The sequence below is a fragment of the Tribolium castaneum genome, chromosome 9, assembly GCF_031307605.1.
Source record: "Tribolium castaneum strain GA2 chromosome 9, icTriCast1.1, whole genome shotgun sequence".
Classification (NCBI taxonomy): Eukaryota; Metazoa; Arthropoda; class Insecta; order Coleoptera; family Tenebrionidae; genus Tribolium; species Tribolium castaneum.
The window spans coordinates 6,714,687-6,742,575 of NC_087402.1; the positions used below are offsets into that span (position 1 = coordinate 6,714,687).

The 27,889-nt window shown below is 34.2% G+C and overlaps 1 protein-coding gene across 2 annotated transcripts; it reads left to right on the forward strand.

Annotated features, from left to right (window-relative positions):
• Positions 1-26: 26 nt before the first annotated feature.
• On the forward strand, positions 27-27,878 carry Atf3 (Activating transcription factor 3). 2 transcript variants are annotated; one of them, XM_008194077.3, is made up of 4 exons: positions 27-235; positions 18,038-18,606; positions 22,130-22,171; positions 24,713-27,878. In XM_008194077.3, the coding sequence occupies exons 2-4, from the start codon at positions 18,184-18,186 to the stop codon at positions 25,280-25,282; spliced, it is 1,035 nt and encodes a 344-aa protein (XP_008192299.1). In that variant the 5' UTR covers positions 27-235; positions 18,038-18,183; the 3' UTR covers positions 25,283-27,878. The 2 variants fall into 2 exon arrangements, with proteins under 2 accessions (XP_008192299.1, XP_975619.1); XM_970526.4 differs by lacking the exon at positions 22,130-22,171.
• The last annotated feature ends 11 nt before the right edge of the window (positions 27,879-27,889 follow it).

Consider the following 27,889-nt stretch of genomic DNA (forward strand, 5'->3'; position numbering starts at 1 on the left):
CAAGGTCTAAAAATAACGATGTTATAAGGAAAACCGCACATGGGAGTGTATTATGTTTGAGTTTAGCGGAGCACGCGGGCGACTTAACTTCGTGAGAGGCATATGCGATGTTTATTATTCACGCTAATCCGGATTTTGTAAAATCGTGTACGAAGTGTCAGAGACTGTTAGTTCGTGATAAATATAAACTGATTTGTGGTTCGAATCCTGGCTGTGGCAGGTGGTTTTACGTGAGGTAAATATTTATATTTACCCTTGCTTGGTGCTTGCCCATTTCACCGCTTTCGCATGATAATACCACCCTGCTGCATCCCGCATTTACCACACCCTCGTAGTTTTGACACTTCCAAAACGGCACACAATTATGACAACTGTTATTGCGATCCTGTGACCTCTCTATTCGAATCTAGTTTCTTGCTCCTGCATTGTAATTCTTCAGGAATTACTGCGGCCTCCTACATAAGAATTAAAGTTCATTTGTAATCATAGGAGATCACAGAGAGACTGTTGAATTGTAAATTATTACTTTATAATGGTAGATACGAGAATATTTCCCGACCAGTGTTACCACCCACGACAAATCTGCGAACGATTGTAAACATGGGCTTAAATCGTAAACACAATTAATTTTCGTTTAGGGAAATGTGGGATCAAGGTCTAGAAATGTTGAATTACCAAATTTCTTGACCCCCAAAAGACAAATTTATGGGAACAACAATAAAATGTACCAAATGTGGGTTAAGATACGCTCACACTTTGAACGACTTGGGCGATAAACAAAACAATGAATTTCAGGAGGCGAGCTTGATTTAGAGCAACAGGAATGCAGTACAGCATTAAAGACATACAGTAAAGACTATTTTTTTTATTCCAAATTATGCAAAAAAAAATTCAGTGCTACCAACTCAGTTTTTAGGACACAAGTCACTTTGTAGTAAAAATTGTAAGTGTAACTGGATTTTTAATGAATTTCGGGGGACTACTCGTATGAATAATTATGTAAAAAACGAACAATCGTTCAAAATATTTAAATATCGTATAGATAAGTTATGATAATACTCGTGATAATTCTAGAAACTTATAAATTCTGTATAGATCAAGTCGTCTGATAATAATAATAAATTACAGGTTTTAAGGTGACTTTTTGAATAATATTGTGGTAAAGTTTCTCCCACATAAAGTGAGACTTTTTGAAATAAATTCTGCACAAATTTTTTGTCTTCGTTAAGTTTTTTATTTAAATGACATATCGCTCCCAACGTTAGGCGATTTTAAAAAAATTGTTAACGGAAGATCCTGTTTTAATTTATTGTACAGTCGAACAAAATGAATAAACTCGGCAGGGTTGTAAATTGTGGGATTGCAAACTAGACCTAGTTTCAATTCTTTTACAGTTCACAGAAAGCGAAATTAAATTTTAATTTAGAATTAAACTAATTCGAATTTAGTTCAAGTGTATTTTTTTTTTAATAAAAATTTTAATAACCCTGGAAAATCAGCAATTTTTTATGTTGATCTTTATTCATCAATGTTTGAAAATTATCATTTCCACATAATAGTTTGACAAATTTAGTTTAGCAGGCGCTTGTTTATTGAGGCGTCATTTTCACTTTGTTCGACTGTACATAAAAGCGAACAAGTAAAATACCCAAAGAATTTTTAGCTAAAAGTGTTAAAGTTTCAATCGATAATCTAGCTTTTAAAATGCGGGACAGATATTTCCTGTTCATTATTATTTTTATTCTTCGACACTGTCAGAATTTCGGATTTTTCTCCTGTGTAAGACAGTTCAATTTTATTAAGTACGTATTTGCTAAAAGGCGATTTTCTTTGGGAAGTTTGTCAATTAAATTATTAATAGTAAATAAAGTTACTTTACACCTTGTTCTGAAGATCTTCCTAGTTAATTGTTTGATAATGTCATCGGGTTAAAGTCGAACTTTTATTAACAAATTCATAAAGGTTTTGCCAAATTCATGTACAATTAGTCAGAGTTAAATAAATTTTGCTTTGAAAAAAATCGCTGTTTGTGGTCATCCACGCAATTTCGGACAACCCATACTTAAAAAATTCGTCATTGAGAGCGCAATTAATTTGAAATTTGGACCCTTTTATTAAACGAATTGACGTCCGTAGTTACATAGGAAAATCGTTTTCTGAAATAAACTGGGAACAGCAATCGACCTGTGTTTCTGATAAGAAGAACGCGAAAGAGTCTTTTTATATCCTCGATCGAAGGGAACTTAGTGCAAATAAATATTTGCGGGGTCGGTTAAAAATTCGAATACACTGAGAATATTTACAGAGTAAAAATGATTTCGAAACGTATTTAGCAGAACTGGGTTGAACACACCTGACAAGATTGCTGCAGGCTTTTCAACAACTTCATCAAAATTATGGTTAATCTTGATAAGGTTTCAAGCCACGCGTTGCGTCTAATTACAGTGTTTGAAAATTTCGATAGTTCTGATAATGAAAGTTTGAAATTTATGGAGGCATTCGCTAAACGTGTGTTCACGACAAAATTACTGTAATTGATACTAAATTGCAATTAAAACCGCCGACAACGACACGCATTAACTTCTTCAAGTAGCAAAACATTGCGAATCTTTATTTTACAAGCTGGACGTTTATCATTTCCACAAGTAATTTCACTAGGCCTTAAAACCCCACGAAATACTAAAATCAAGCCCACCTCGTGGAGACTGCCGATCACTTGAGGCTATTAAGTTCATTGTCTGGACTTCATTGAGCTAATTTGTACAGAAATTAACTGATTTACAGCCCGGCAGCTTTATCGGTTTTTGATTAAACATTGTAGTTGGCATTTTCAATTAATACATACACTCAGGTTTTTCACAATCTTTGAGCAAACATGGAGTGACTTATCTGGATGTAATATTAATACAGGATGGAATTTATTTTATCAGGAGTAATGTAAATGTGCAAAGACACTTAGTCTACAGTTTAAGCAATGTTTGTAACGGGATTAGGAACTTGTTTTTGAAAAATTTACCTCTAATTTATGGCCAGAAACGTGATATCTTCCTTGTGGCGTTTTTATGTAGTTTGCGATCGTAAAGAAATAATCGAGTTGAATCTTCTGCTTGTGTTAATAGTTACAAGGCTGAAGCCACGGTGGATAATTATGTAATTCGTGTTTCTAGCTCTGAAAAGATGCAATCGGTTGGCATTTATTGTTTCAAAGAAGTTAGAACACCGCGACCAAGTAAATAAAAAAGGCGGATGTTATTTATTGTCATGTTTATTTTTTTTATTAGTGAGGCGAAAATAATTATCGTACTGGTATTCGCTGCTTTTTCGTCGTCGTGCTAATTCGTTGCACATAGACAATGAGGCCCAGTGTTTTAAAAATTCCATTGATAACAATCGACTTGCACAAGAGACAACCACGTGTTGCAGAATTTCAATAAATAAATCGAAGGCAAGTGAATTTATGCGTCACGTTTTTTGAGTAAGAATTAACATTTTCCTCGTTAATTTCGATTTTGATGTCATAGATGGAATAAGGAATGAGTCGGGATTAATCATTGTTTAATAATGTGTTTGCAACGTGAAAATCGTTCTATAAATAAAGGTTAGAGCATGTCCAAGCCCTAAGAAATGTGTATCGGCTACTACAATAGATCACTTGCTGGATGGTGGTTACGCCTTGCCACCTACACTCCACATTTCAATAACTAATTACTAAACACGACGTGACCTTAACGTATCGGATGAGTTCATAAGGTAAGGCGAAAACAACTACAAATCGATAGAATGACGGTTTCCCATCTATTTACAAGGCCGTGGAGCATCTTCAATGTTTGTTATTGACGCTCGAGGCGGCTTCAGAAGGTACGCTAAGGACACTGATTGCCAGACTGGCGGCGTTTTGTTTCTAATCTAAACCACTAGGACTTCAATTAGCTCTAATTGCTCCAACACTTGCTGCAATTTACGTGCTTTCATGACTTGTGTAATTGATCGAATGCCCGCAACTGGGTCAAGAATTGCCAAATTTCAGGCGGACTCTTATCCCACACTTTTGCGGCAAGCAACGCTTGACCTTTTCACCATCTTCGCCAAAAAGACGATTTTTTTCAGTTTCAATTTTTAGTTTCAGGAAGCGCAAATTCTACAAATTGTAGATTACAAATTCCTGTATATTAAAAAAAATTATCCTTAAAAGATATACAGGTTCTGCTGTCTAAACCCCATAAAGTTAGCCATCTGAAAATTTTTATCCATCCATAATCCGTTAGGCGGTTGTACAAGAAGTCGTTAACAACTTTTTTATTTTAAATGGAAAGCTGTTTTTTACTGCATTTTTGGATTATTCGAATAATTTCAAGGAAGTGTTTATAAGCTCATCCTGTAGCTAAATTTAGTCGTTTTTTAATTATTTAGTTTTTTACTATTGGGTTTGCATCCTTGACCTCAAAATTAGATAACTCTGCCGGTTTTTTTTAATCTGAAATTCTTTTTGGATTTTTTGAAAGACAAGGTTTAGATATTTTTGTTTGCATACCCCAAATTTTTAAGATTACGTTTGCAGAACTTCAAACACCCATAACTCAAAATTTTCAAATGAAATGCCAAAATTTTTATTTATTTCACCAAATAGTGGAGAATTTAATTTTGCATAGATTTGTTTTAACATTTTCTACCCTTATGTTTAACAGTTTTCAAGTTATACGAACTTTTTCTTGGCGTCGAGAAATTCATTAGCTATAGCTTTTTTCGCATAGGTTACCAAAGAAAAGTGAGTAAAATATAGGAAATCAAAGTTTTTCAAATGAAAATTCAATCAACTTGTTTTGTTTTAACGGAAAGGAAAGCAGAATTTTGAATAGAACTTATCGTTTACTCGATGCAAAATATTTCTTTGGCTAGTAAGGAATTCTAGGCAATGTCAAAGAAAATTAACATAACATGAAAATTATTACAGATAGGTATAGGGAATGCAAATACAGATCGTTGCAAAACTAAATTTTCTTCTCTTTTTTTCTTAGTAAAATAAAAATTAGGACGTTTCACTTGAAAAACTGACTTATAGCTTGTATGAGTTGTCCAAAAATAACGTTAAGATTTCGGAGTTTGTAAACTTTTTTTCTAATTTTGAACACACTGAAGAAAAGATATAGGCTTTCTTTCTGATTTTCAAACTAAGAGGAAAACAGTTTTTTTCATCGTAAAGAGCACATCAAAATCTATATGATAGCATAACTTTTATTTGATTTTGAGACACTTTTATTTATTGTCAATTGTCAATTTTTTTTATTTTTTTTTATTTTCTCAAATACGGCTAAACTATTCGAAAAAGTGGAACTGTTTTGATCCTTGCCTATACAAAATGATCTGGGGAATCAATTGGCATCGAGAAATTTGCCAAATTCCCAACAGTTTTTTAGTTATGAATTTTTTAAAATTTTACCTATTTTTGCTTTTATATGCAATTTTCTCGAAAACTATTAGTCGGAGAACAAAGGTCTTTTTTGAGAAAAATAGATAATCAGAAGGGCTTTTCAACGATAATACACTTCTTGTGGTTATCTCTAATGATTCCGGAGTTATTGCTTGTTAAATGTTCCGGATACCCGGAATCGACCAAAATCGCGACAAAATTGGAAAAATCAAACATCAAAAAGTCGCACATATGAACTTTTTTTGGACTTCTACCAACTCTAGAGGGTTGTAAATGCATATATAAGTCCAAAAAACTATGATAGGACGAGTTTAAAAAAAATATTTTTACACTTTCTTGAAGTGTATATTTGAACAATTTTTAGCAAATTTTAAATTGGACCCTAAACACTTATCTAAGTGAATATCTAATAATTAATTTTGGAGTAAATTCCACAGTTTCGCCTTTATCTATCGCACTTTTATCATCGGTTATGCGTCACAGGAAACGTGCACTTTTCCACATTTCCTATTTATTAGCTGTCTATTGGACCCCATAAAATTTATCAAGAAAAAATATTTACGAACTTTCCACTACAGCGATTTTTATTGTTTTATGGCCCACCTCTGCAGCGCCCACGCAACTTCATTAAAAAAAGTATTAGAAACTAATCAAAGACTAAACATTTGGAGCAATTACTTTGAAACGTGATTTTTTTCAAGTTTGGTGATCTGCCAGAACTGGTCATAAACTTTACAACACAACGACCATTAAATCCAAACATCAAAGATTATTTCAGTGACCCTCTTATTAGAAACAGGATTTTTTACTTTAGCTCATCAGCTTAGTCACAAGAAATGTGATGCATTTGCGAAAAAAACAAACTATTTGCAGCGGATTCCATCCTCAATGAGATGGAATTGCATCTGATTGAATGTTATTTTAATGCCGACAAATTGCTTTTTTCTGTTTAAATTAAATTAATCGGTTCATAATTCAGCCGAAATCGCCAGTCATTTCACAGGTTGGTATTACGGGCGTGCTGCTTTTATTTGTTATTGGTCCCGTCTGTTTATTCTTTTTTGGCTGGGTTTAACCCGGAAATGGCCGAAACCTTTCTATTGCAAAAATAATGATAGCCTAAGCTGCGTTTCTTTGTGTCTAAAACAAAGTCTGACTAATCGATATTTTCATTAGTTAATTTTCCGTTTTCACCTTTCCAGCACCAAACCTATAATCGGTTCTCTAATTAGAGACTTGAGGCGATTGAAATTCAAATTTTATGCACATGTTAGATACACATAAGGTCTAAATGTTGCTAATGTGAGCGGCAAACCTTCAAAGAAAACGGGCGTGTTCTGCGAAACATACGCAGTTTAAAAAGCGATACGTTATCTGACAAATGTGGCCGAAGCCATCATCATAACCCAGTTCTTTGATCGGATCAGCAACTCATTAATATCCGATTGTATGCAAAAAACAAACTCGGTCGAGGTGCGCGTTCGGATTAATTTCATTTGCATGAAATCACGGCTTGGTTGGTTTCAGGAAATGTCCTGGCAGACCGCCTGACGCTGCCAACCACACATCCTTATGCAAAATATCTTGAATGAGTGTCGTGAAAAATGACGTAATTAGTACGCGCAACTCTTCCATTTTCCCAGAAGATTACTCAACCGTTTACTCCAATGGGGTTTAATCACTCTTACAACCCCCACGCTTCTTAATAGTTTTGTGGCCAGCGCCCGCATCTTGCACTGCATTAAAACTGTCACGTTTATGATGATAGAACGCTTTGTTTTCGAACCAACGTAAATTATTTTATGGAAATTTGGGGGAGATTAATTTATTACACCAATTACGGGGCTAAACGCACGAAATGCACCAATTTGGAGCCTCACCCCCAACAATAAAAATTTTAATTGGGCTTAAAAAACAGTCATCCGATCTCGTGTGAAGCAACCACCCAGCTCACCACAACCACATACATTTTTTATTAAAAAGTGGCCTAGTTTTAGCTTGGATGGGACCAATGGGAACAACAGGGATAGTTAAAAATCGTAAAAATAATGGCTGAGCAGATGATGCTGCCTAACCTGTTATTAGACGTTGGCAATATAAATGTTAATGTGGCTGGTTGAACAATGATATTGGTTAATTTATAGATGTGTAATTATCGCGATTGTGATTTAGAAAAAAGGCATGTCCTTGGTTTTTTCGCACGTTTGTCGGAATAATGGATGCATTATTTCGTTAAAACAATGGACAAGACAAAATTGTTGTGTACAGGAAAACGTTGAAGACTTCAAGGCTGCTCGTCCTGAAATTATACATACAGAAGGAAATAGACCATGTGTTATGTCGGCCATAAAAATGTTAATATTACATACAGCTTTTTTACTGCTGGCCTGCATATGTTTGTGTTATGTAATTCTCATTAGAGAACGCTACAAAGTTCCAAATTACACCGACTTTGATCCGAACCGGATCCATTGTTCGGTTTTAGTGTGATATTTGCGAAAATAACAGGTTGTTATCCTGAAAGCGATCCGAAGGAATTTTCGAATTTATTAATGAACGCCCACGAAACCACCTAATTCGCTTCCTAGAAATGTAACGAGTGTTGCACAGGTGTTTAAATTTTGTGTGTATAATAAATAGGACCAAGGCTATTCATTAGCGCTGAAGAAGGTTTAATGAGGCCATATTTCAAGATTGTCGGATAAAAACTTAAAATTTGGCCCTTCTGTTAAGATTCACATCCAGGTAATAACTCACGTGTGTAATCTTTGTTTTCAGAAAATGAGTAATACAAATTAGCAAAGCAAATGCATTTCAGAAAATTTATTAGTTTCTATTTTAAAATGATTCGAGTTCGGTAAATCATCATTTCCCCGAGCTGCAATAAATTTGTTTGATCTGGCTTGAGAAAAATAAAAAGTGTGACGATTACTATGTTTTGTGCCCCAATATGATAATAAAACAAACCGACACTAAAATATTTACAGACAAAACTGCGCACTGTTTATAGTTTACAATTAACATAACTTTTGTTTATATGCGAAAATGTATTACTTAAATTAAAATAAATATTTACTAGAGACATCCGTGCTCAAATATTCCGCACCCGAATATTTGCGGTTTTTTATTTTTTAAACATTTGCAAACGAGTTAGAAGGGGCTCGCGGCTAAACACGCGATAAAATCAGTCGAAAAGGAGAATTCTTTGCTGTTTTGCATACCGGGTGCACTAGGAGAATGTGGCCCTCGAAAATTGGGCCAAACTTTGCGATTTCTATCAGTTTTATCAGAAAAAATGCACAAAAGGAGCGTCCTTGCCGACTCGTCAGCGAAGGAAACTAATTAACCAGGTATGCTAGCATTAAAAAATATTCTTTTCGATTCAACCTTATTCGGAATAGTTAAAAAAATTTCGTATTACAAGAAGGAATTTCCAAAAAAAACGTAATTTTCTTTAGTTTAATTTAATCAAATTTCATGAAAAAAATTTCTCGGTAACAATGAGCTCATTCGCTTTAAAAGAAGACCAAAAAACACAGGTTCAATGTATAATTTTGGCATTTTTAACGAAAATTCGCAAAATAAGTTGGTTTGTTCCTAAAAAACGTCATAAATCGAGTAAAGAAAGCTAAAATAATATTATATATTCAGCGTTCTTTTGTATTTTTTCGATATTTTTTGTGTATTGTTAACATCCATTTTTAATTTTTTGTCCTGGTTTAGAAAATCTATGAGAAATAAATGAGTTTTTGACCAAAAGATGTACTGTAGCAACGTTTTTTTGTACACCATAAAGTTTTAAAACAGGTAATGGTGTTTCAGATAAGCAACCCTCACAATAAGTTGTTTTCACAAAGGTGATCCAAAAATATTTAGCCAATATTTTACCAAAAATTAATAGCCTGTCTGCAATAAATCACACAATAAGCTTGCCTGATAATAAAAATTTAATGGTGTACAAAGAAAACGTTGCTACAATACTAAAACGTCAAAAATGTGCTTTAAAAAGCACACTTTAAAAAGTGATATTTTATGTGGCGAAGCTTTTTTTTTTCGATTAACGCCAGAAAAGTGAGTTTTTTTTCTTAAAAATATGCGCAAATCAGTTAATTTTAAGCTTAAGGGAAGATCATTTTAAATGGTGTTTAATAAAATCTTGCTATGTTTGCGTTTCCATAAAAAATGTACGTTTGTTTTTGGTAACTTGGTCGAACGCAAGGTTAAAACTGAATAGTTAGAAGTCCATTAAAGTTGCATTATTTCATTTTAGTGCAGAATCTTTTGTTATCCGCCCAAGGTTTTCGCAATCATGCTAATGAATCCGGTTCAGTTGGCGTGGTTTCGGCCGTAAAACAATTGATGCATCACATGTCAAAATATGTACCACGTGGTCATTAATCAGTGTCGCCGCCACCTTCGATCATATTTTATTGGCAAACGATGTAGACAGCTGCTGCAGTGGCGTCCGTCAATGCAACAGTTTTCGCGCTTTAATATTCGACTACATGTGACATAAATTATACGGAACAATTTCCTGTTGCGCAATGTAGGCCCACCCTGTAGCATTTACAAAGTTAATGACGGCTATTCATAGTCCAAGACTACAAGATAGAGGCTCGCCCAATGGATGTCATGCTAGGATACTAACTAATCACCCACATTATTTTAGGCAAAGATGTGCGAAATAAACATGCCACTGGCATTCCTCACTACCACTCCTGTCATTGTCTGATTTTATCACTCACCCTGTATTGTATTATGCGGATTTATCGGCGAGACGTGCGACCTGTTTTATTTTTAAACATTTCGAAAATAAAACACTCTTCAAGGTCGATCGCAATTTTAGGCGATTTCGGATTCCTACGAGGGTTCGCCACAAATGCGTTTAATTAAGATGATGCCAATGTTGGCCAAACTGATCAACTTTCCCCAATTTAAAAATAGGTCGCTTGGTATAAATTTAACAAGACAGCATATGGAGGTACCACATTATTTTTATTTGACAATTTTATCTCAATTGCGGCAATATTTATCCATGTTTAAAAACAAAATTTCTCTTCACTAATTAAGCTGCGATAACTTAATCAATAAATTAAATTGTTCCATATTTTTAAATTTAGTTCATAAAACACGAAAATATTTATCCGCCTTGCTTTGTCATAGATTTATGTCCTGGCCCCAGTTTAAATTTTTCGCTTACCTGGGAGGAAGCCCAGGTGACAAATGATTTCCTGCGGAATTTCAGCAACAATTGAATCCGGTAAATTTTAATGTGTCTAAAATCCAGGCCAGTGTTTCTGAAATTTGTCACTGGTGGCAATGTTAATCCGATTTTCTTTGATCTCAACCAAAACATGTGATTTAATGCCAAAGCGACGGAAATATTCGACAACTAACTGAAAGAGAAAAAACGGAGCAGATGTGTGAAACCAAGGCCGAAATCTTGCAGCTTTTGTGCACTGAAATATGAAATTACCGGCATTAGTCACAAAATTCTATTCAATTTCTTTGATAAATTGACCGTAATTATGCAAATTGTGGTGATTTATGTCAGCATGGAACGCGACTGGAGTCAATTCGAGAGAAATGTTCGATTTTGGTCAGTTTGCAAATAAATGCTTTCACCCGCTGATTAAAAATTCTAACAAAATTGCCGACGATTACAATCTTGAAATGAAAGTTGGAGTTGGCTTAAAAATCGTTATGTGTGAGTGATTGCTTCATAAATCACGCGATAAAAATTTCGGTTGTTGTTGCACCCTGGAGCTTTTCGCTGATTTCGATCTGGCTTGCAGGAATGTCAATGCCTCTAATAAAGAGATCACCTCAATAAATCGCTGGAAAAACTAGATACGAGTTCTACAGCTGCACTAGACGTGTTGCAATGCATTATCCGGCTAAATTAGTTGGCAGAATCCATTCGTTAATTAAAGTAATGTCGACAAATATCTAGGTCCGGTAAATGCATGTTAAATTATATTGCCATCATTCATGTCACAAATTAAATTTAATCCCCTGGAAGATAATAATGACGATTATTTATTGGATGATAGTGCAGGTTAATAACAGGCTGTTGCATTTTAATTGCAGTGTACTGACCTAAACAATATTTGGATTCTCCGAGGCTAGACTTTAATGGCAAATCAAACTCTTGCCCAGTGCCGTTAGGAGGATGTTGCGAATTAGCGGCAATCGCGCACAGGATTTGTTAAGTAGTACTGGACACTCATTAGGGTCTTCACCTCTGAACGAAAAGGGGGATGAGCTTATTCGGATTATTTTCCCAAAAGTTAAATATCCTATTTTCAGGATACAGAATATTCGCAAAAACTTCATAAAAATGTTTCTAGAGCCCACTTTTGCCACATTTTTAAAAATTTAATCACAGTTATGTTGAAAAACATTTGCCAAAAAGTCAAAACAGTCACGATCAAAAAGAATGACACTCCTAAAACCGCAGCCACAAATCTTTAATTTAATCACAGTTATCTTAAAAAACATTTTCCAAAAAGTTAAGTAGGTACAGTCACAATCAAAAAGAATAGCATCCTCAAACCGCAGCCACAAATCTTTTCGAGATGATACGGTTAGTACGTAAGTGTCGCTAGTTTATAAAGCAGCTAGATATTGTGTAAACTAGCTGGATAGTTTGTAAACTAACCTGTTTGACTAAAAGACTTTAGTCGGACTTCTGCTATCCGGCCCGGTTGGTGGGGGTGTCATTCTTTTCGATCGTGACTGTACTCGTATATATTTTTTCTAAATATAAAGCAAAGGCATTGTGAGAAGTAAGATCAAAGGAAAAGTGTTCAAACACTTGCTACTGGTGTCACGTCCTAAAGAGTATACAGAGTAATGTACAAACTCATTTTATTTTTTTTTCTTCTGGAGCTGCAGCAAAGAAAAAAATGCAGGACACAGCAAGTAAAATTTTGTTTCAAAAAACTTTATAAAAATCGTTGCGCACGTTCAAAATATGAATTTTGTGTGTGTATTTTTGAATCAATAATCCATCTCATTTGTCGCCGACTGGCCTACATCGCACAACTAGTAAATCACCAGGAATATTTGAGATTTTTCCAATTAAATTGTGCGAAGGCCCGCCTAATGAGATTTTTCTGTGCATTCTTTTCACCTCATTTAATTTATGACACTATCACCAGATTAACGATCTGATTTATGTTCCGGTCTTTCATTAGAAAATCAAAATTTGACATTCTCTGCTTTGCTTCTAAAAATAAAGATGAGGGAATTTGGACCACCTGAGAGATCTTTGTTTATACCATTCAACCTTCACTTAATTAATTATCTTTTTCCTAATCGTTTCATTCAATTTTCCGTTATCGGGCGCGATAAAAGCGATCATGAATAAAAATCGTTTCGAGGAATTGTCTCAAAGTTTAGTTGATAATTGCGGTGGTCGGTCGCAATCATTTTCCAAAACACTCCGACCTTCCGTTTTATTAACACTTTCCATCATGAGAAAAGTAAACATTATGAAATATGGCGGTATTAACTGAAGAATCCGCGTTTGTATCAATAAAATAAAAATTCCTGCACATTTTACTAACCCAGTTCTGCGGGACCATCAATCAGCGGTCTCAAATGGGTTTCCAAGCCCATTGCCATTATGTTATTAGACTTTGATAGCTCAATACGTAACATTTATGTTGTTTAATTTCCATAATTTCGCTGTGGGATTTCGTATTGGCTTGCTTCCGTTTCAGGTAAACCAATTAGAGGATTTCGATTCTTTTGAAAAATGTAAACACAAGCCCACAACCGGATGTTTTCGACAGCAAATTACCCAACTGGGGTTTCAAAATATCCAAATCAAATTCTAAATTCTGGCATTTATTGGCGCGATATTTCTCCCATGACAGCTTAAGTAACTTTTACGTGGAGACGTGTAATTATTTATTTTTGCCTCGACACCTGCTAATTTTTTTAAGTGAATTTGCTGAACAATGTGAGCGAGCATTCACGTGTCAAAATAAATTTGTAGGGAGGTCACAGACAGCTTATTCCGAGCCTCATTAGCATATCGGATTGAATAGAAATTCCAAGTTCCGACAGCGAGTAAAGTAATTAAAAACAATGTTGGTACTTTTGGTAATACTCGGCAATGGAACCCTGTTAGTGGCTTTCTACCACTGGTGTGGGAGTGCCGAGAGTCCTTTTCTAGCGTGTGCAAGCCTGCGTGTTCTGTTCTTTTCTACAAATAACAATAAATAAAGACGCCCACAAGGTTTATGCAAATTTATTCACAGCAGGATGTCTTCTCCAGTTAATGATATTAGTGAATTTGGTACGTTTTTCTCTCCCTCCCTTTGACACATTTATTCGGAACCGGATTTGTGAGAATTTTGAGGTTTTCAAATTCCTTTAATCGAACAACAAAGGCAATTATGCGGCGAGTTATTAGAAAAACCTTGACCGCAAAACCCCCGTAATTACTCGCCTGATACAGAATGAAAACAGGTGATAAATCAAAGGATAACCCTCGTCTCTGCAATTGTTCGCGTTACGATGCTTTCAAGGTTCGCCGGACTTTCATTTCGTCCAAATCTGCGATTATGTATGCAAAGTAGGACCAGCCCCGCCTGCCTTATTTCCGCAGCATCTCATGCCTCACCAAATCTTTTATTTATGTTTTTCCGCGGGATTAAGCATTCTGATCGCAATTATTATTCAGTCTAACCGTTCCACAAGCGTTAGTGCAAATAAATAGCAACATTACTCTAAAGAGACCAAGGGGGCCCAGTTTGGGCTTCCTGCAAACGAGCTTTTACTCAGGTAGGTTGTGCATTTTTATGGCACAACTTTTTACGACCGACGTGTTTTACAAAGAAGTGATTCACTACATCAACACACATATTGTACTACGGATTAGTAAATCTATTATTTGAGCTTGTTTTCCCGATGTCTCTTGAGAAATACGACTTATCTCAAGGCCGATTCCTCAAAAACTAATCTACCGATCTTGAAAAATACGGTAATTTGTACGTGTCAGACTAACATGCGATGGAAGTGCCAAATTCGAAATTATTGCGCTAGAAAAACGACACGAGCTAGTTCGGCTTTTTCGCAATGTGTGGCCCACAAAATTTAATTCGCACTGCCATCAATCAAACGCTCGTTCTTGTTCTACTCACCGATTGATTTTACTCTTCATTAAGCATTCCTGCATGGGCAGTGAAGCGGGAAAATCAAATAAACATTGCAGTAAACGGCCCATAAAAATGGGAAGCTCTGTTTGATTAATTTTTATTGGCGAGTTTCTAAATACATATTTGCTATCGCATCGGCGGTAGCCACCAGGAAGTGGTTTGAATCCGCAAGAAATTTCGCAAACCATCGCAATGCCAAGCTTTTCTCTCGCCCAAACGTCAATATTTGCCCGACTGCCAATCATACAAGTTTAATTTATCTATTATTAAAGCGATTTAAATTGTGGCGTAGGTCGGAACTATCCGGAAGTGCACGTCAGGGCACGCGCCCTATCACTGAAAAGCCGTAAAATTTCTAATTAAAAGTGTGGGGCACGCACGCACGTACACGTCCAGCGGCGCCTTTAATTGTTGCATTTGATAACCGGATGCAAATTGGAAAGTAATAGCGTTTTGTTGTAAATCATCTAAATCTCCCAAGTAGGACATCACGTAAAAATGGCCAATAAAATTCAGCAAAACGCTTGGAATTTTTATTGGCCATATTCGTACGTGAGTGCAATGCCGGTGAAAAATAAAATAGGTCAGGTAAAAGGTCGATTTGGGCTTGTCGCGAAAAAATACCAGCTAAACGCAATTTATTGCCACTTGCATTAGCATGGCACGAGCATGTTTATTTCAGGAGAGAAGAATTTACGATTCTCTATAAATTCATTAAGCGAGAATTGATACTTTGTCACAGTTTTTTACTGATTGCGCCAAGGACGTACAAAAATTTCTAAGCAATCAGGTAATTAATAGCGCTGCCATTTTTTAAGGAAAAAAGCTTGTTTTGTTGATAAACGACTAAATAATTTTACACAATGTTTGTAAATAATCATACATGTGAATAAATTACCAGCCATTAGTTATTAGCACGTTTACTTGCACAATCCTTGTTTATTTTTATTTCAAAGATGTGTTCAAAACTGGCAACATTGGGAATAACTTATGGTTTAATTGATTGTTGTTGGGCAATTCGCATCAAAAACCAGACAAAAATCTCGCTTGCAATAAATTCCGCATAAATATTCCCACGATTAAAAATCGAAAGCCGGTCTTTGGTCCCCTCCACTTTATCAATAATAAATTAATTCGTTTATTTTGACGTTTTCTCGGATAAGTTAAACGTCATTAGATTGATAATGCTCTTTATCACTTATCGGACCTTTATTAAATCATGGATATATTTAAACCTATCGACAACAGAATAAAATGTGTTTACTTCCACCTTCCTCGATATAATCTCTAATCACTAATCAGACTTTATCTACAAAAAATTCAGATACCCCCTGGATTGATTAATTAATCTCGAGTAATAAATTTCACATATTATTTTTCATATTAGAACGGATGTACGATTGACACACTTGTTCTTATCACATTATTCAACAATAAATAAACTACGTTCTGTAGCAGATAGTCAATTATCAAATTTTCGGAATTTTCATAAATTATTCATTCGTAAGCTTTTAGCAAAGTATCTTTCAACTACAGAACAAACAAAAGTATGGAAGCAAGCGTTTTGTGTCTAAACTATGTACCTTACGAAAAAACTACCTAATCAGTACATTAAAATTTTTCAAAAATAATTACTTTTTTCGAAATTTTGTTCAGTTTTCGAGTTATTAATTTTTTTTTCTTTTAATTGGCATTCTGCTAAGGCGATTTTTTGGTAAAATATTATGTTCTAAAATTTACGTTTCATGCAAAAGTATAACTTTTGCAGTAGTGTTTTTTTAATAAATTTTTAAAATTGCATTTCGATCGCACTACCAAGATTTTTCGAAATTGGTCGAAGCGGTTGTATGGAAAAATCTTCGTAATGCGCTCGGAACTCAACTTTAATAATTTATAAAAAAGACTGTTTTAAAAACAATATTATTGAATAAAAGACATTTTTAGACCGTTCCCAAATTTTAAAATACTAATTTGTAAGCAAAAATATTCTTCTCTGATAGAAAAGCATTATTTTTTACTTTTTAGTGCATCTTTTAAATAAAATTTTTATTCTAAAAAAAACGTTTTTTTTATTTTTTTGTAAACATATTTTTAATACCCCTTTACGGGGTATCAAACCACATAGGATTACATTGTCACGCAGATTAAGTAAGTATGCAAAATTACAATTCATTGGGACAACGGAAACTCTTTCAAATGTGGCTCCAAAAGTATAAAACAGACAGACAGACAACAAAGCAAGCTTTTAAAAATACCTTTTTTTTTAACTTGAAAACCAAAAGGAATTTTGAAAAAAAAAATACTAGATAATGCACTAATTAGTTTTTTGTAAGGTACAAAAAGTTTAGCTTGGTTCTATACTTTTGCCCAACACTTTTTGATGTTGGTAATTTTACGACTTTTGCAGGATTACTTATTAATTAAACTCAATTAATGTTTTATTAACTTGTTGATTATTGTATTGTAATAGATTCGTGGAAATTATCCTTTAAACACACACAAATTTTAGTTATTTCGAATGGAAAAAAGACAATGTAATAAATTAAATTAATAGAAAAAACATTTATATTTAGTAACAGTAAATATTTTAAGTTGCCCACATCCTGTGTTTTCGGGCGAACAACGTGAATGAACGTATTTTTTGTATTCTGAATCGTTTTACGTTTTGTTTATGTCCGGCCGTAATTTCGGGCAGCAGATGCGTCCTGTTTTAATGCTGTGTTAATAAAATCTAAAATTAGGGCCGCCTGTGCAAAATTTCGAAAAAAGCGTTAGTGTATCGAGTTTCAAAGTGTGCCAAAAACGCGGTACTAATAAAAAGGATGTAAATGCGATTATCCTTCGTGCCACCTAAGTGGAATTAATTCCTAATTATTGCTTTATGCAAATTCGGTGGCAAATTTATGGAAATGGTGGCTCATAAACACAATGATTTAATGAATGGAGTTGCGCATGCAAAAATCAAGTTTCGATAAAATTCTGTTCGATTTTTGTGATGGTAATTTTGTGGCGAGCGGCTATCTGACCGGATGTGGTAATTAACTTTAGTCGAATGGTATTCCTAACAATTTCGAGTAAATTAATTCGTTTGCCAGACGGTTTATTAGGCCTGGGTTTAATTGCACTGTAAACATGCACGAAATGGGTCAGCTCGAATATGAAAAAATATGTGCAAAGTGATGATGTTTTGACGCTTTGTACGCGAGGTTCCGTTATCATCTCGTCTAATTGATTTTATTGTAAATAGCTGAATATTCATGAGTTATTAAGCCGAAGGACGGCCATTTCATTGCACAATTTTCGTCTCGTATTTCCGAAATTACCGGTGGAGGAGCTTTAATTACCATTTGGTAATCGCACCTGACATTTAACGACTATTCATAAAAATCGTAACCTTAGTACGAGTGAATTCCCCTGATTTTTTCTTTTAAATTTTCAGATTGCCTTCGCCGAACCCAGTGGATTGCCTGAACCACTCGCGAGAAGTGGCCCAAAGGTGCTAACAGACAATATTTCTAATTCTGCGAGTGTCGCTCGCGTCTGATTGTGATTTAGTTTGTAAAAAGTGTGAAAAATCGTGATATTATGCATAACTTAAACGTAAATCTGGCCTCGACGGCCGTCAACTCCCACAACCTCTTGGTGGACAGTGCTTGCACTACACCACGCACTCCTGAAATCCTCAATTCGCTGATAGCCATGACAAATCCGATGGATAATTATTCGTACGGGAATAACAACATCGCGAAAACATCGTCGAAGCCTCCCACGAACATGTCCAGCGATTCCAACAGCTCCAGCAGTAGTCAATTAGAGTCTCCCACGACCAATCCGCCCAGCGTCCAACAAACATGCTCCCAACTTATCAAGGCTGGACTCAAACTCTCGATCGAGCAAAAACGAAAACATCAAAGCGACGGAGAGGATCTCCTGGACCTCGACAAGTGCAAACGCATCAAGAAGAACGACTGCAGCGAGTCAGAGGAGGACAAGAACAAGCAAGACGGGGTAAGGAGGGCACAAGCAAAAGTAAAATGGGTTTTGTAAGCCGCGCAAAGGGTGCAAAAACAACAATAAATTCATTTTTCACAAAAACAAACACTCAGAAAGAGAAATGTTCATTGGTCATTTTAAAAATAAATAATTATGAACCTATTCCCAATATTTCTTGCCCTGAAATGGCAAAACTCGATCCAGAATTATTTAATCCTTAAACTAGTTGAACGCTGAATTAAATACCAACTTTTAGACGATTTCTTGCTCAAAAATATGAAAAATCGCTGTCGAAAACCTAAATTTTCTTTATCCTGATCTATTTAAACACCAATTTAGGTGAAAATCTAACTCCTACAAACAAAAACAATCTGGCAATACTTAAGTTTTTATTGTTAAAGCTTATCATACATCAAGTTAATTATTAAATAATGACTTGTAAGTAGAACAATATTTTTAATCATAACATACCTATACCTACTCTCAATGCGATTGGAGAATAATAGGTATGCTACTATTTTATGCAAAACACGAAAAAAATGCCAAATAAATTATGAAACATGTATGTGTAATTAAATAAACACATAATATGAATACAAAACGTATTGAAATCAAAATTTATTATTCAAGTTGAATTTGGCGATACAATAGGACCTCGATTACCCGTATTCCTCAGTAATCCGTGTTTAAAATCACACTTTTCACTTTTGATTATTCGTTTTAAGCCGTTTTAAAATCAGCACAATTCTACTTCTATTTTTTTTTCTTGTTCAAGTATCGAACTTTTTTTTTAATTCTCCCATTTCTTGACACAAAAAGAAACAAAAAATAGTTTTAGCAATCTTAAAAAACTAGGACACAAATCATTGTGAAGGGAAATTTTCGACCCAATTAACCAGTTAATAAAAATCAACAACTAAAAAAAATTTGGAACCTGCTTCGACAAAAAACGACAAACAAAGGAACCGTCATCTTTCAAAACACCATACGTAAATAAATAAAGATTGCATTTAAATTTGATTGATGATAAAAATAGACAGAACCAAAAATTAAAATCTCAACAATTACTAAACTAATTTGTTTTAATTTTTTTGCATTTTTCTTTATTTGAATATTACCTAACATTTTTGATAATCCACTTATTTAAATCAATATAAATATTTGCGAATTCATTGTTTCCAATTTTATACACGTATTATAATCATTGGTATTTACTATTTAATTCAGACCTAAAACAGTTATCATCTGCCTATGAAAGGGGCGGATAATCGAGGTTGCACTGTACTGTGATCAGCTTACTGATTTTTCATCTCAGCCCTTAATTTTCCCCTGAAAAATTTCGAATCTGTAATTGATCACTTTTAAAAAATTCGGAAGAGATAAATTTTATCATAGCATATGTATGTACGTAAACTGTTTTTTGTTTGTTAAAAACGTTTTTTGTGTTTTTTTTTGTCGATTTAAAATCAAATCACACTTATTTTTTCGAAAACGTCGATGAAATATTTTCTTTTATATCCTTAGAAAAGTATTAGGTATAATTTAAAACTGAGATTAGACTTGGACATTTTTTTCAAATATACAAGACATCGAACCTATTTCCAATTCTCCCAATTTCTTGACACGAAAAGAAACAAAAAAGATACTTTAACAATCTTAAAAGACTCATCGGAATTCATTGTGATGGGAAACCTTTAACCAAATTAAAGAAAATTGGGCGTACCTTATGCTTCCACAAAAAAACGACAGCCAATGAACCCCCATTTTTAGAAACACCACATAAATTAAGTGAGAAATAAAGATAGCATTTAAATTAGATAGTCGATAAAAACTTAAAAACAGACTATAAAAATAAAATCTCAACTATTGCTATTAGTTTTTTTGCATTTTTAACTTTATTTTATTAGGTGTAATTAACTTTTTTTTAAATTCACTTGTATATCAGAGCTTCGAATTCATTATTTCCGATTTTATACACCTATTCGTTTATAAAAGGGGCGGAAAATCGAGGTTCCACTTTACTGTGGTCAGAATTTCAGTCTTAAATGTATTCGGCTGAAATTTCGAATCTGTTATTGATCCAATTTACGAGCTAATCTAAAATTTCCTATTTATTTTAAGCAGTTATTTTTGGTGAGGATGAATGACTTGACTTTTGCAATCCAGTTTATAACCGTTACTTAAGTTCCCAACTGACTTAATCAAGGGCTAATTTCCCCAAAAAGAATTAAACCGAATACAATGTAATGAAATCGCAATAAATCATCGAGACACAAATTGAACCTGACAAGGTTAGTTTATTTAAGGATTCAGTTCCTGTTTAAATATCCATCAGAGCAAAAAATATCAACAATCACCGGTCCATGTACGGACGTGTAAAAATAAAGTAACAATGATAAAATTGATAACCGCTGTCAAAATCAAAACTAAATAAAAATAAGCTTTTCCAATGGGTGTGTCTAAACCAATATTTGCTCTCGTCGCTATTTTTCAAGAGTTATGTAAATTACGTTAAATGTTAAACGTTTTGCAATTAATTAGAGCTCCCTAATTGCCGCAACAAAACGAAAAAGGCCCCAATTACAGGTTACGAAAGTCAGTGATCATTTAATTAACCTAATCGTTAATTACAGTGCCATTTTGGAATTTTTTCGCCATCTCGGCTCTGTTTGCTTTAAAAATTGCAACATTAACGCTAAATTTTCTTATCGATAAGCAAACACTGCGTCCCAGATTAACACGCCCCCCTCCCGCTTGCTTATCGATATTGTTTGATATTTTTCATTCAATTACCGGCACCAATTAGAAAGTCCTCGTAAAGTTCGAAATTTATTTCGATTTTGTGGAAACCCACGCCGATGGCCATTTGCCCTCGTAACGGTACCAACATTGATAAAAATACAAATGCATATTCGTCGGCTGGGCCGTGGGCGCATACAATTATGCAAAACTGGTTCTTTCATGAAATAAAATGGTTTTTTTGGAAGCGCTCCAATACAACCTGTGCCTAACCTCAGAAACGCGATACGCCCAAGCCCTGCCAAGTTTTTACAAAAATAAACAATAAAGCTCCCTCTGAAACACTCGAAGAAGTTGATTTGAGCAGTCGCTCTGACAGGGCGTGGGATTCCCAGGCCCAGTCCTGCCAACTCCCATCGCCACTCTTATCGCGTCTCCATTGGTATGGATATGATGTTGGCTGCTATATCATTTTGGCAGGATAGCCCCCAAGGTCGAATATTTTAACAGCTGATTTGAAATTCAATGTGTATCCTGGATGTTTGAAAAGTCGCATTGTTCGAGCGTATTTTTCGAGATTAGCGACAACACGGCGAAAATGATTGTTACATGTTTTTGATCTACCCGGCGCATTAAAGTGCTATTTATCGCGAATTTTTATTAATTCGACCTTGTTGATTACAAAAACTTGTTTTACTTTTATTGCACTTCCACCGCAATTAAGCGCAATGCCGCAGAATGAGTTTTCCAGGGAAAAGCTCCCTTGGTGCGTTAATAATTACAAGTTTGAATTTTTCAGATGCTTAATTGGACGTGGTACGAAAACGATGATTGTTCGAAAGTAAGTTGAGACCTAATTTTAAAAACTCTAGTGCATGAGGAACGAGATATCAGTTTGGTTTTGTTACACAAATAAATTCGCCGCAAAAAATGGAACTAGCGTAATTTATGCTTTGGCAGAAATTCAAACTGATATTTACAGTTATGTAACAATTAAAGTTTGCATGTCCCAATCATAAATTTGTTGCGGGAGATTTATTAGGTGCAGCCTGCGGCCGGAACAATTTGTCTTTTCAAAAAAATCGCAGCTTAGTCACCGCATCTATTTTTTTATCTGGACACAACCAACAGCCGAAATAGCGCAGCATAAATAAATACAATTATTTAAAATTCGTGTAATGTGAAAAACATTTCCTTAATAAATTCAAAGATCCAAAAAATTTACGACGAAAGCGTGCTTCCGTCTTTGGCAGATAAATCTCGCTTTTCATAGCATTCATTAAGCCCAGACACATAATTAAAAATAAAAGTTAGTTTAACTTCGTTTCAATGAAATTAACAGCGGATGTAAATTATCTAGATCATGTAATTTTTTATTAACAAGAAGCGGGACAAAAAGGTTTTAATTTAATTTAAACACGCTATAAAATAATTAATAGGCGGTGTTTTCGGACTCTGTTTTGGACAAAACGCTGGAATAATTTAATTTTTACATATTCCTGTCGTTAAAAAACAAGAAATAAATGCCACGGTTGAGAAAATCCGAGACAAATTCTTACAAAACAAATCTTTTATTTCCAAATTGGCAAGTTCCCTAGCTCCACAGTCTTAACCGAGTAGAAAATTCAAAATTTGTTCTTTTCTCAATATGATACGTAATAAGTTGAATTTTTTTGGTAGCAAGTGAAGTAACAGTAATTTTAAATTTCTTAAACCGAAATTCAAATTTAGTGCATAACCAACGTAAACTAATTTTTTGACATATATTGTGTTTCAATTAAAAAAAATTAGTTGAATTTGTATTTCAAAAACTTATGGACAAAAATAGTATGTAAAAAATATAATTAGATAAGTAGTCGTTTTTATTGTCAAAAATTAAGATGAGCTGGTGAAGAATTGGCATGGAAGTGGAAACGTTTGTGAAAAGTTAAGGAGTTTGCGGAGACATTAAAAAAATATTTTTTTAAGGCATTTGAAGGCTGGTTAGGAAAATTTAAATTCGTCACCATATAAATTTTTAGTAGATTTCTGGTGAATCTGCGAATATTAATGAACAAGATGTAGCAAATTTTGAAAAAGAATTTTTTTTCAGGAAATATTGTCATTGTAACAAATAGTATCATGCCACTAATTCTTTAATAAATTAATTTAGTTTTGTCTATTACTTCTCTCCTAAGAGGACGTCTCCATTAACCGGACAAAAAACGTGTCACCGTCGATGTCTGCTATTGGAAATTTTACTGTGTTTGGATAGAAAATTACGATTTCGGTCTTTCCCAAGATTTTATGCCACCATACTTTCAGGGTTCTAAGCACATTTTTAAGCTCAAAACTCTCATTATCCGTGAGAATATCAATAACTGGCCGAAAAATTAAAAAAACTAAGTAAAAAAATTACGAATTTCAGTCTTTTTCGAATGTTTTAGCACAATTTTTCACCCAGAAATAAAATTAGCCTTCAAAAGTGCATCAAAAATTCACTAAAATAAGTTCTAAATGCTGTAAAGGGGGCGAGTTATACTATATGATATTTAAAATAATTTGTTTTTTCTTTATGACTGAATATTTAAAAAAGCCACAATTACAATTAATATTTATTTCATAATTTTTATTTAATTTGGTTTAATAACAATTTTATTAATAGTATTTAATAGCAAACGCCGATTTTTGTGTGACTATTACAGTGAAACCTTCCTTAACGGACACCTCTCCACAACGGACAATTAAAAATTCCTCATCGGTGTCCGTTGTTGAGAGGTTTTACTGTAAGTACTTTTAGAGATTATAATAAAAAATATTTTAAGTTGATTCACTCTATACAGTACAAATTTTGTTTTGAACTAAAAAAAGTAATGAAAAGGAAAAAAAATTGTTTTTAAGCGATGCCTCGAAACTATTTAAATATTTTTTTTTAGATATGAACAGCATTGATTTGTGTATGTAATTATGGTGACAAAAGACACTAAAATAATTACATAACAATGTATTTGTTTAAAATTAATTTAATACGTGTTGATTGTAACTTACACAAATTTCTAAAGACATTTTGAAGATTTCTGTAAGCTGGAGAGGACCGTTTGTGCTTGCAAAAATAAGGTGTGGGTTGTCCTAAATGTTTCTCAGCTAAATCATTCTCATATCCGGAAGCCGAAAATAGCCCATTTTGGCATTATTTTTACATTATAACGATCCCAAAAACCGTTACATAGAGAAATCTGGGTTTACCAACAAAAAAGAGATAGGATCAAGCCCCGGCAGTGATGTAGTGTGAACGCGAAGATAAAATCTCGAGTTATTTATTGCACCTCGAATCAAAATCCATTCTCTTTTCCGAGTAGGCAGAAAAATGCGTTATTGTAGTAACGTTTTGGTAAAATTTCAGTTAACGCCCGAGGACGAGGAGCGTCGGCGCCGCCGCCGCGAGCGCAACAAAATCGCCGCGACGAAATGCCGCTTGAAGAAGCGCGAAAAGACCGCCAACCTCGTCAACGAATCTGAAACGCTGGAAACGCAAAATATCGAGCTCAAGAGCCAACTCCACGAGCTGCAGAACCAGAAACGCGGCCTTATCGAGATGCTGAACCTGCACCGGCCCGTGTGTCAGCACAACATCTCCCCGGTGACCAGGGAGTGCATCTACCGGCTGCCCCCGGTGGGGTCCGTCATCGAGACGCATTCCTACAGCCGGCCGGCGTCCGTGGACCCCAACTTCAGGACGCAGAACATGGAGGTGTACAGCCGGCCCGCCAGCGTGGGGGTCACCAACAACATCACCTACAGCCGCCCCAACATGAACTTCAAAGCCCCGAGCATTGTTGTCGAGGAGGTGAATGAGGCCTATCCCCAGCTGACCAACCTCGACAACATCTCCTACCACTACAATAGCCAGTGTCATAACTACTCCTCTCAGAGTTACACAGCGTCTGGAATGGACAACGGATGCATGGCTTAGCCCCTTTCCAGACTTTTCCTGTACTTTACTAGTGTGAATATTTTTATACTTATGCATACGGCGGGAATTGCAATATGTTTGCCAGCCAAATGTGTGGTTCTAAACCTCCGTCCACTCACATCCCACCTCATTTATTGGCGCATTGCTTTGTTCCAAATTAAAATTTGAGCACACACTAGGTAAAAAAAATTGATTCTTTCCCTCAAATTTTCTACAATGAAATTAAAAAAAATCTTTTGGTTTTTGCCGAGTTGGCAGGTCTTGCCTTATAGTACTTTGTTATAGGGGTCTCAAAAAATTATATTCATTGCCCCATATAAACTTAAACTATTGGGTGACTATAAATATGAGTTCAAAAAGCCACTCATAAAATTAATTCTTTGGTATGGATTTTTTTTTTAAATTCTCCAACTGGTGATTTTATTTTTATAATTTTTATACACTTGACATTTCAAATTTCATGATGTCACAAGTTTTTGAGAAATTACTTTAGGGTTGTTTTTTTTTTGGTAACCGACATTTTTGTATGTATATGTTTTTCGATAGTACAGTTCATTTTCTTTAATATTCATCTGTCAGTGTCACAATTTTGATAAAGACCGGACTGTATCATGAACAAAAAAAGTTCATGTTCAACGACTAGCTTTATTATGTATATAACTTTTGCAAACCAGATTTCACAATCTGTACGTGAGTGTTATACGGTTATACGGTCATTGAAATTTGAATTGATTATTTGTTAAAAAATATCAATGAAAAAATGCTATTTATTTAATATTTATCTTGCGGCTTATTTATTTTTCTAGTAAGTATAAAGAAGTAAAAAAAAATAAAATAAAACAAAAAACGTAAAGATAATTTTACAGTGTTTTTTTTTCTGTTCTGGCTTTATTTATAAGAAATGTTTTCAGGATATTATTTAAAAAAATATATATACGGTCGCTCCTTATAAAATAAGGCAACAAAAAAAGACAAGACCTTTTGCGTGAAATTATCAAAAATATTTTTTTTTATTATCAAATTTTATGACCTCACAAGTTTTTGAAAAATTACGTCATTTTTTAAGGGCATCAGACATTTTCGTAAGACCGTTTTCAATAACACTCCCTTTTTTTCTGATAAGTATAAAAAATCCAAAAAATAAAGTAAATAAAAAATAAAAGAGTTAAACAAAAATACAAATAGTACTTAATTTTACACAAGGTGCTTTATTTTCCTGTTCTGGCTTTATTTTATAAGAATTTTTCCATGCTAATTATCTAAGAAAAAATTCAAAAAAGGGTGGCCCCTTATGAAATAAGACAGTAACACAAAAAGATAGGCCTTTTGCGTGAGATTATCAAAAAAAAATTTTTTTATTATTAGCAGGATGACAGAGTGAATCAAAAACAGTAAACAAAAATGTCAGATGACATAAAAAAAATTGAAAATGACGTCATTACTCAAAAACCAGTGACATCTTAAATGTTGCTATGGCGTCAAAATATAGTTGTTTGAGGATAAAAAACCTATAACAAAGATATGACTTGTGTAAAAAAAGTAATTTTCTTGCAATTTTGATTTATATTTTTTTTGAATAAAATGAACAATTTCCAGAGGTCTGGTCAATATGCCCCTGATCTGATTAAAACCGGAAATGAGGTGGGTAATTTAAGTAAAATAGCTTCCACTTTATGGCCAATAAATGTGTAGCGTGCGGCTATCGATTGAAGGCTGTCGGGCATAATGCGAGTTCTCTTGTTAATATTGTTAAGTGTCACCTCATTTGTTACCAGATCTGAAGAAAAGCTACCAATGTTGAAAGAGTTTATTGATTGTTAAAATGTTTTAATGTTGGTTTACAATTTTCTTATCATTCCAGTGGATAGCGATAGTATTTCTTACTTCATATTATTTATTATATTTTTGTATATTACTGCCAAATTTTTACCTATTTTATTGTGTGTTGAAAATGTTTAATATTGTTTTTATTACATATTTTTCTATTTTACTTTTTAGGTATTTAGTCGTAAAATCGTTTCTTGTACCTTTTACTTCCATTTACCTCTACTAGATTAGAGAAATTGCGCAAAAGCAACGTACGAGTGCTCGTCCACCCTTAGCTACGTTACTTTTGTCCTGATGAAATAATCTGAACACATATTTTAGTTACTTAGGCAATTTATTTGCATAAATTTGCTTTAAGAACATGCTTTATTCACACGTTTAACAAACTTCAAGTTAGGTTTTCTAGTGCTTTTTGTATTATTTTAAACAGTGCCTTATTGTTACATCCAGAAACAATAAAGTGGCATGTGTTTTTTAATTAAAAGACAACTTTAAAAGTGAAATTGTGATATTGATGTTGCGTCATTTACTAAATTCTAATTCAGATTTGAAGCGAACATGTGCCATCTCACGAGCTTTTTCTACACTTTTTATATTTTAAAAATTTAGAAGGTTTTACACTTTGCTACTTTTGTTCAACTGATATTAAATTCTGGTGCAAACTATTACCTATGCGTTACCTGTCCTTGTAATGAAACGGGTAAAGTTTTAATATATTTTTTGAAACTGTGCCTTAATCTGTGAATGAAAATAAACCATGATATTATCAGCTCTTTTTTA

What these genes read in the sequence shown, in the direction of transcription:
- Atf3 (XM_008194077.3), top strand. Translation starts at nt 18,184, where the DNA reads ATGCATAACTTAAACGTAAATCTGGCCTCGACGGCCGTCAACTCCCAC. An exon ending in ACAAGAACAAGCAAGACGGG is followed by an intron (nt 18,607 to 22,129) that starts GTAAGGAGGGCA and finishes TGAATTTTTCAG; the next exon opens with ATGCTTAATTGGACGTGGTA. An exon ending in AAAACGATGATTGTTCGAAA is followed by an intron (nt 22,172 to 24,712) that starts GTAAGTTGAGAC and finishes GTAAAATTTCAG; the next exon opens with TTAACGCCCGAGGACGAGGA.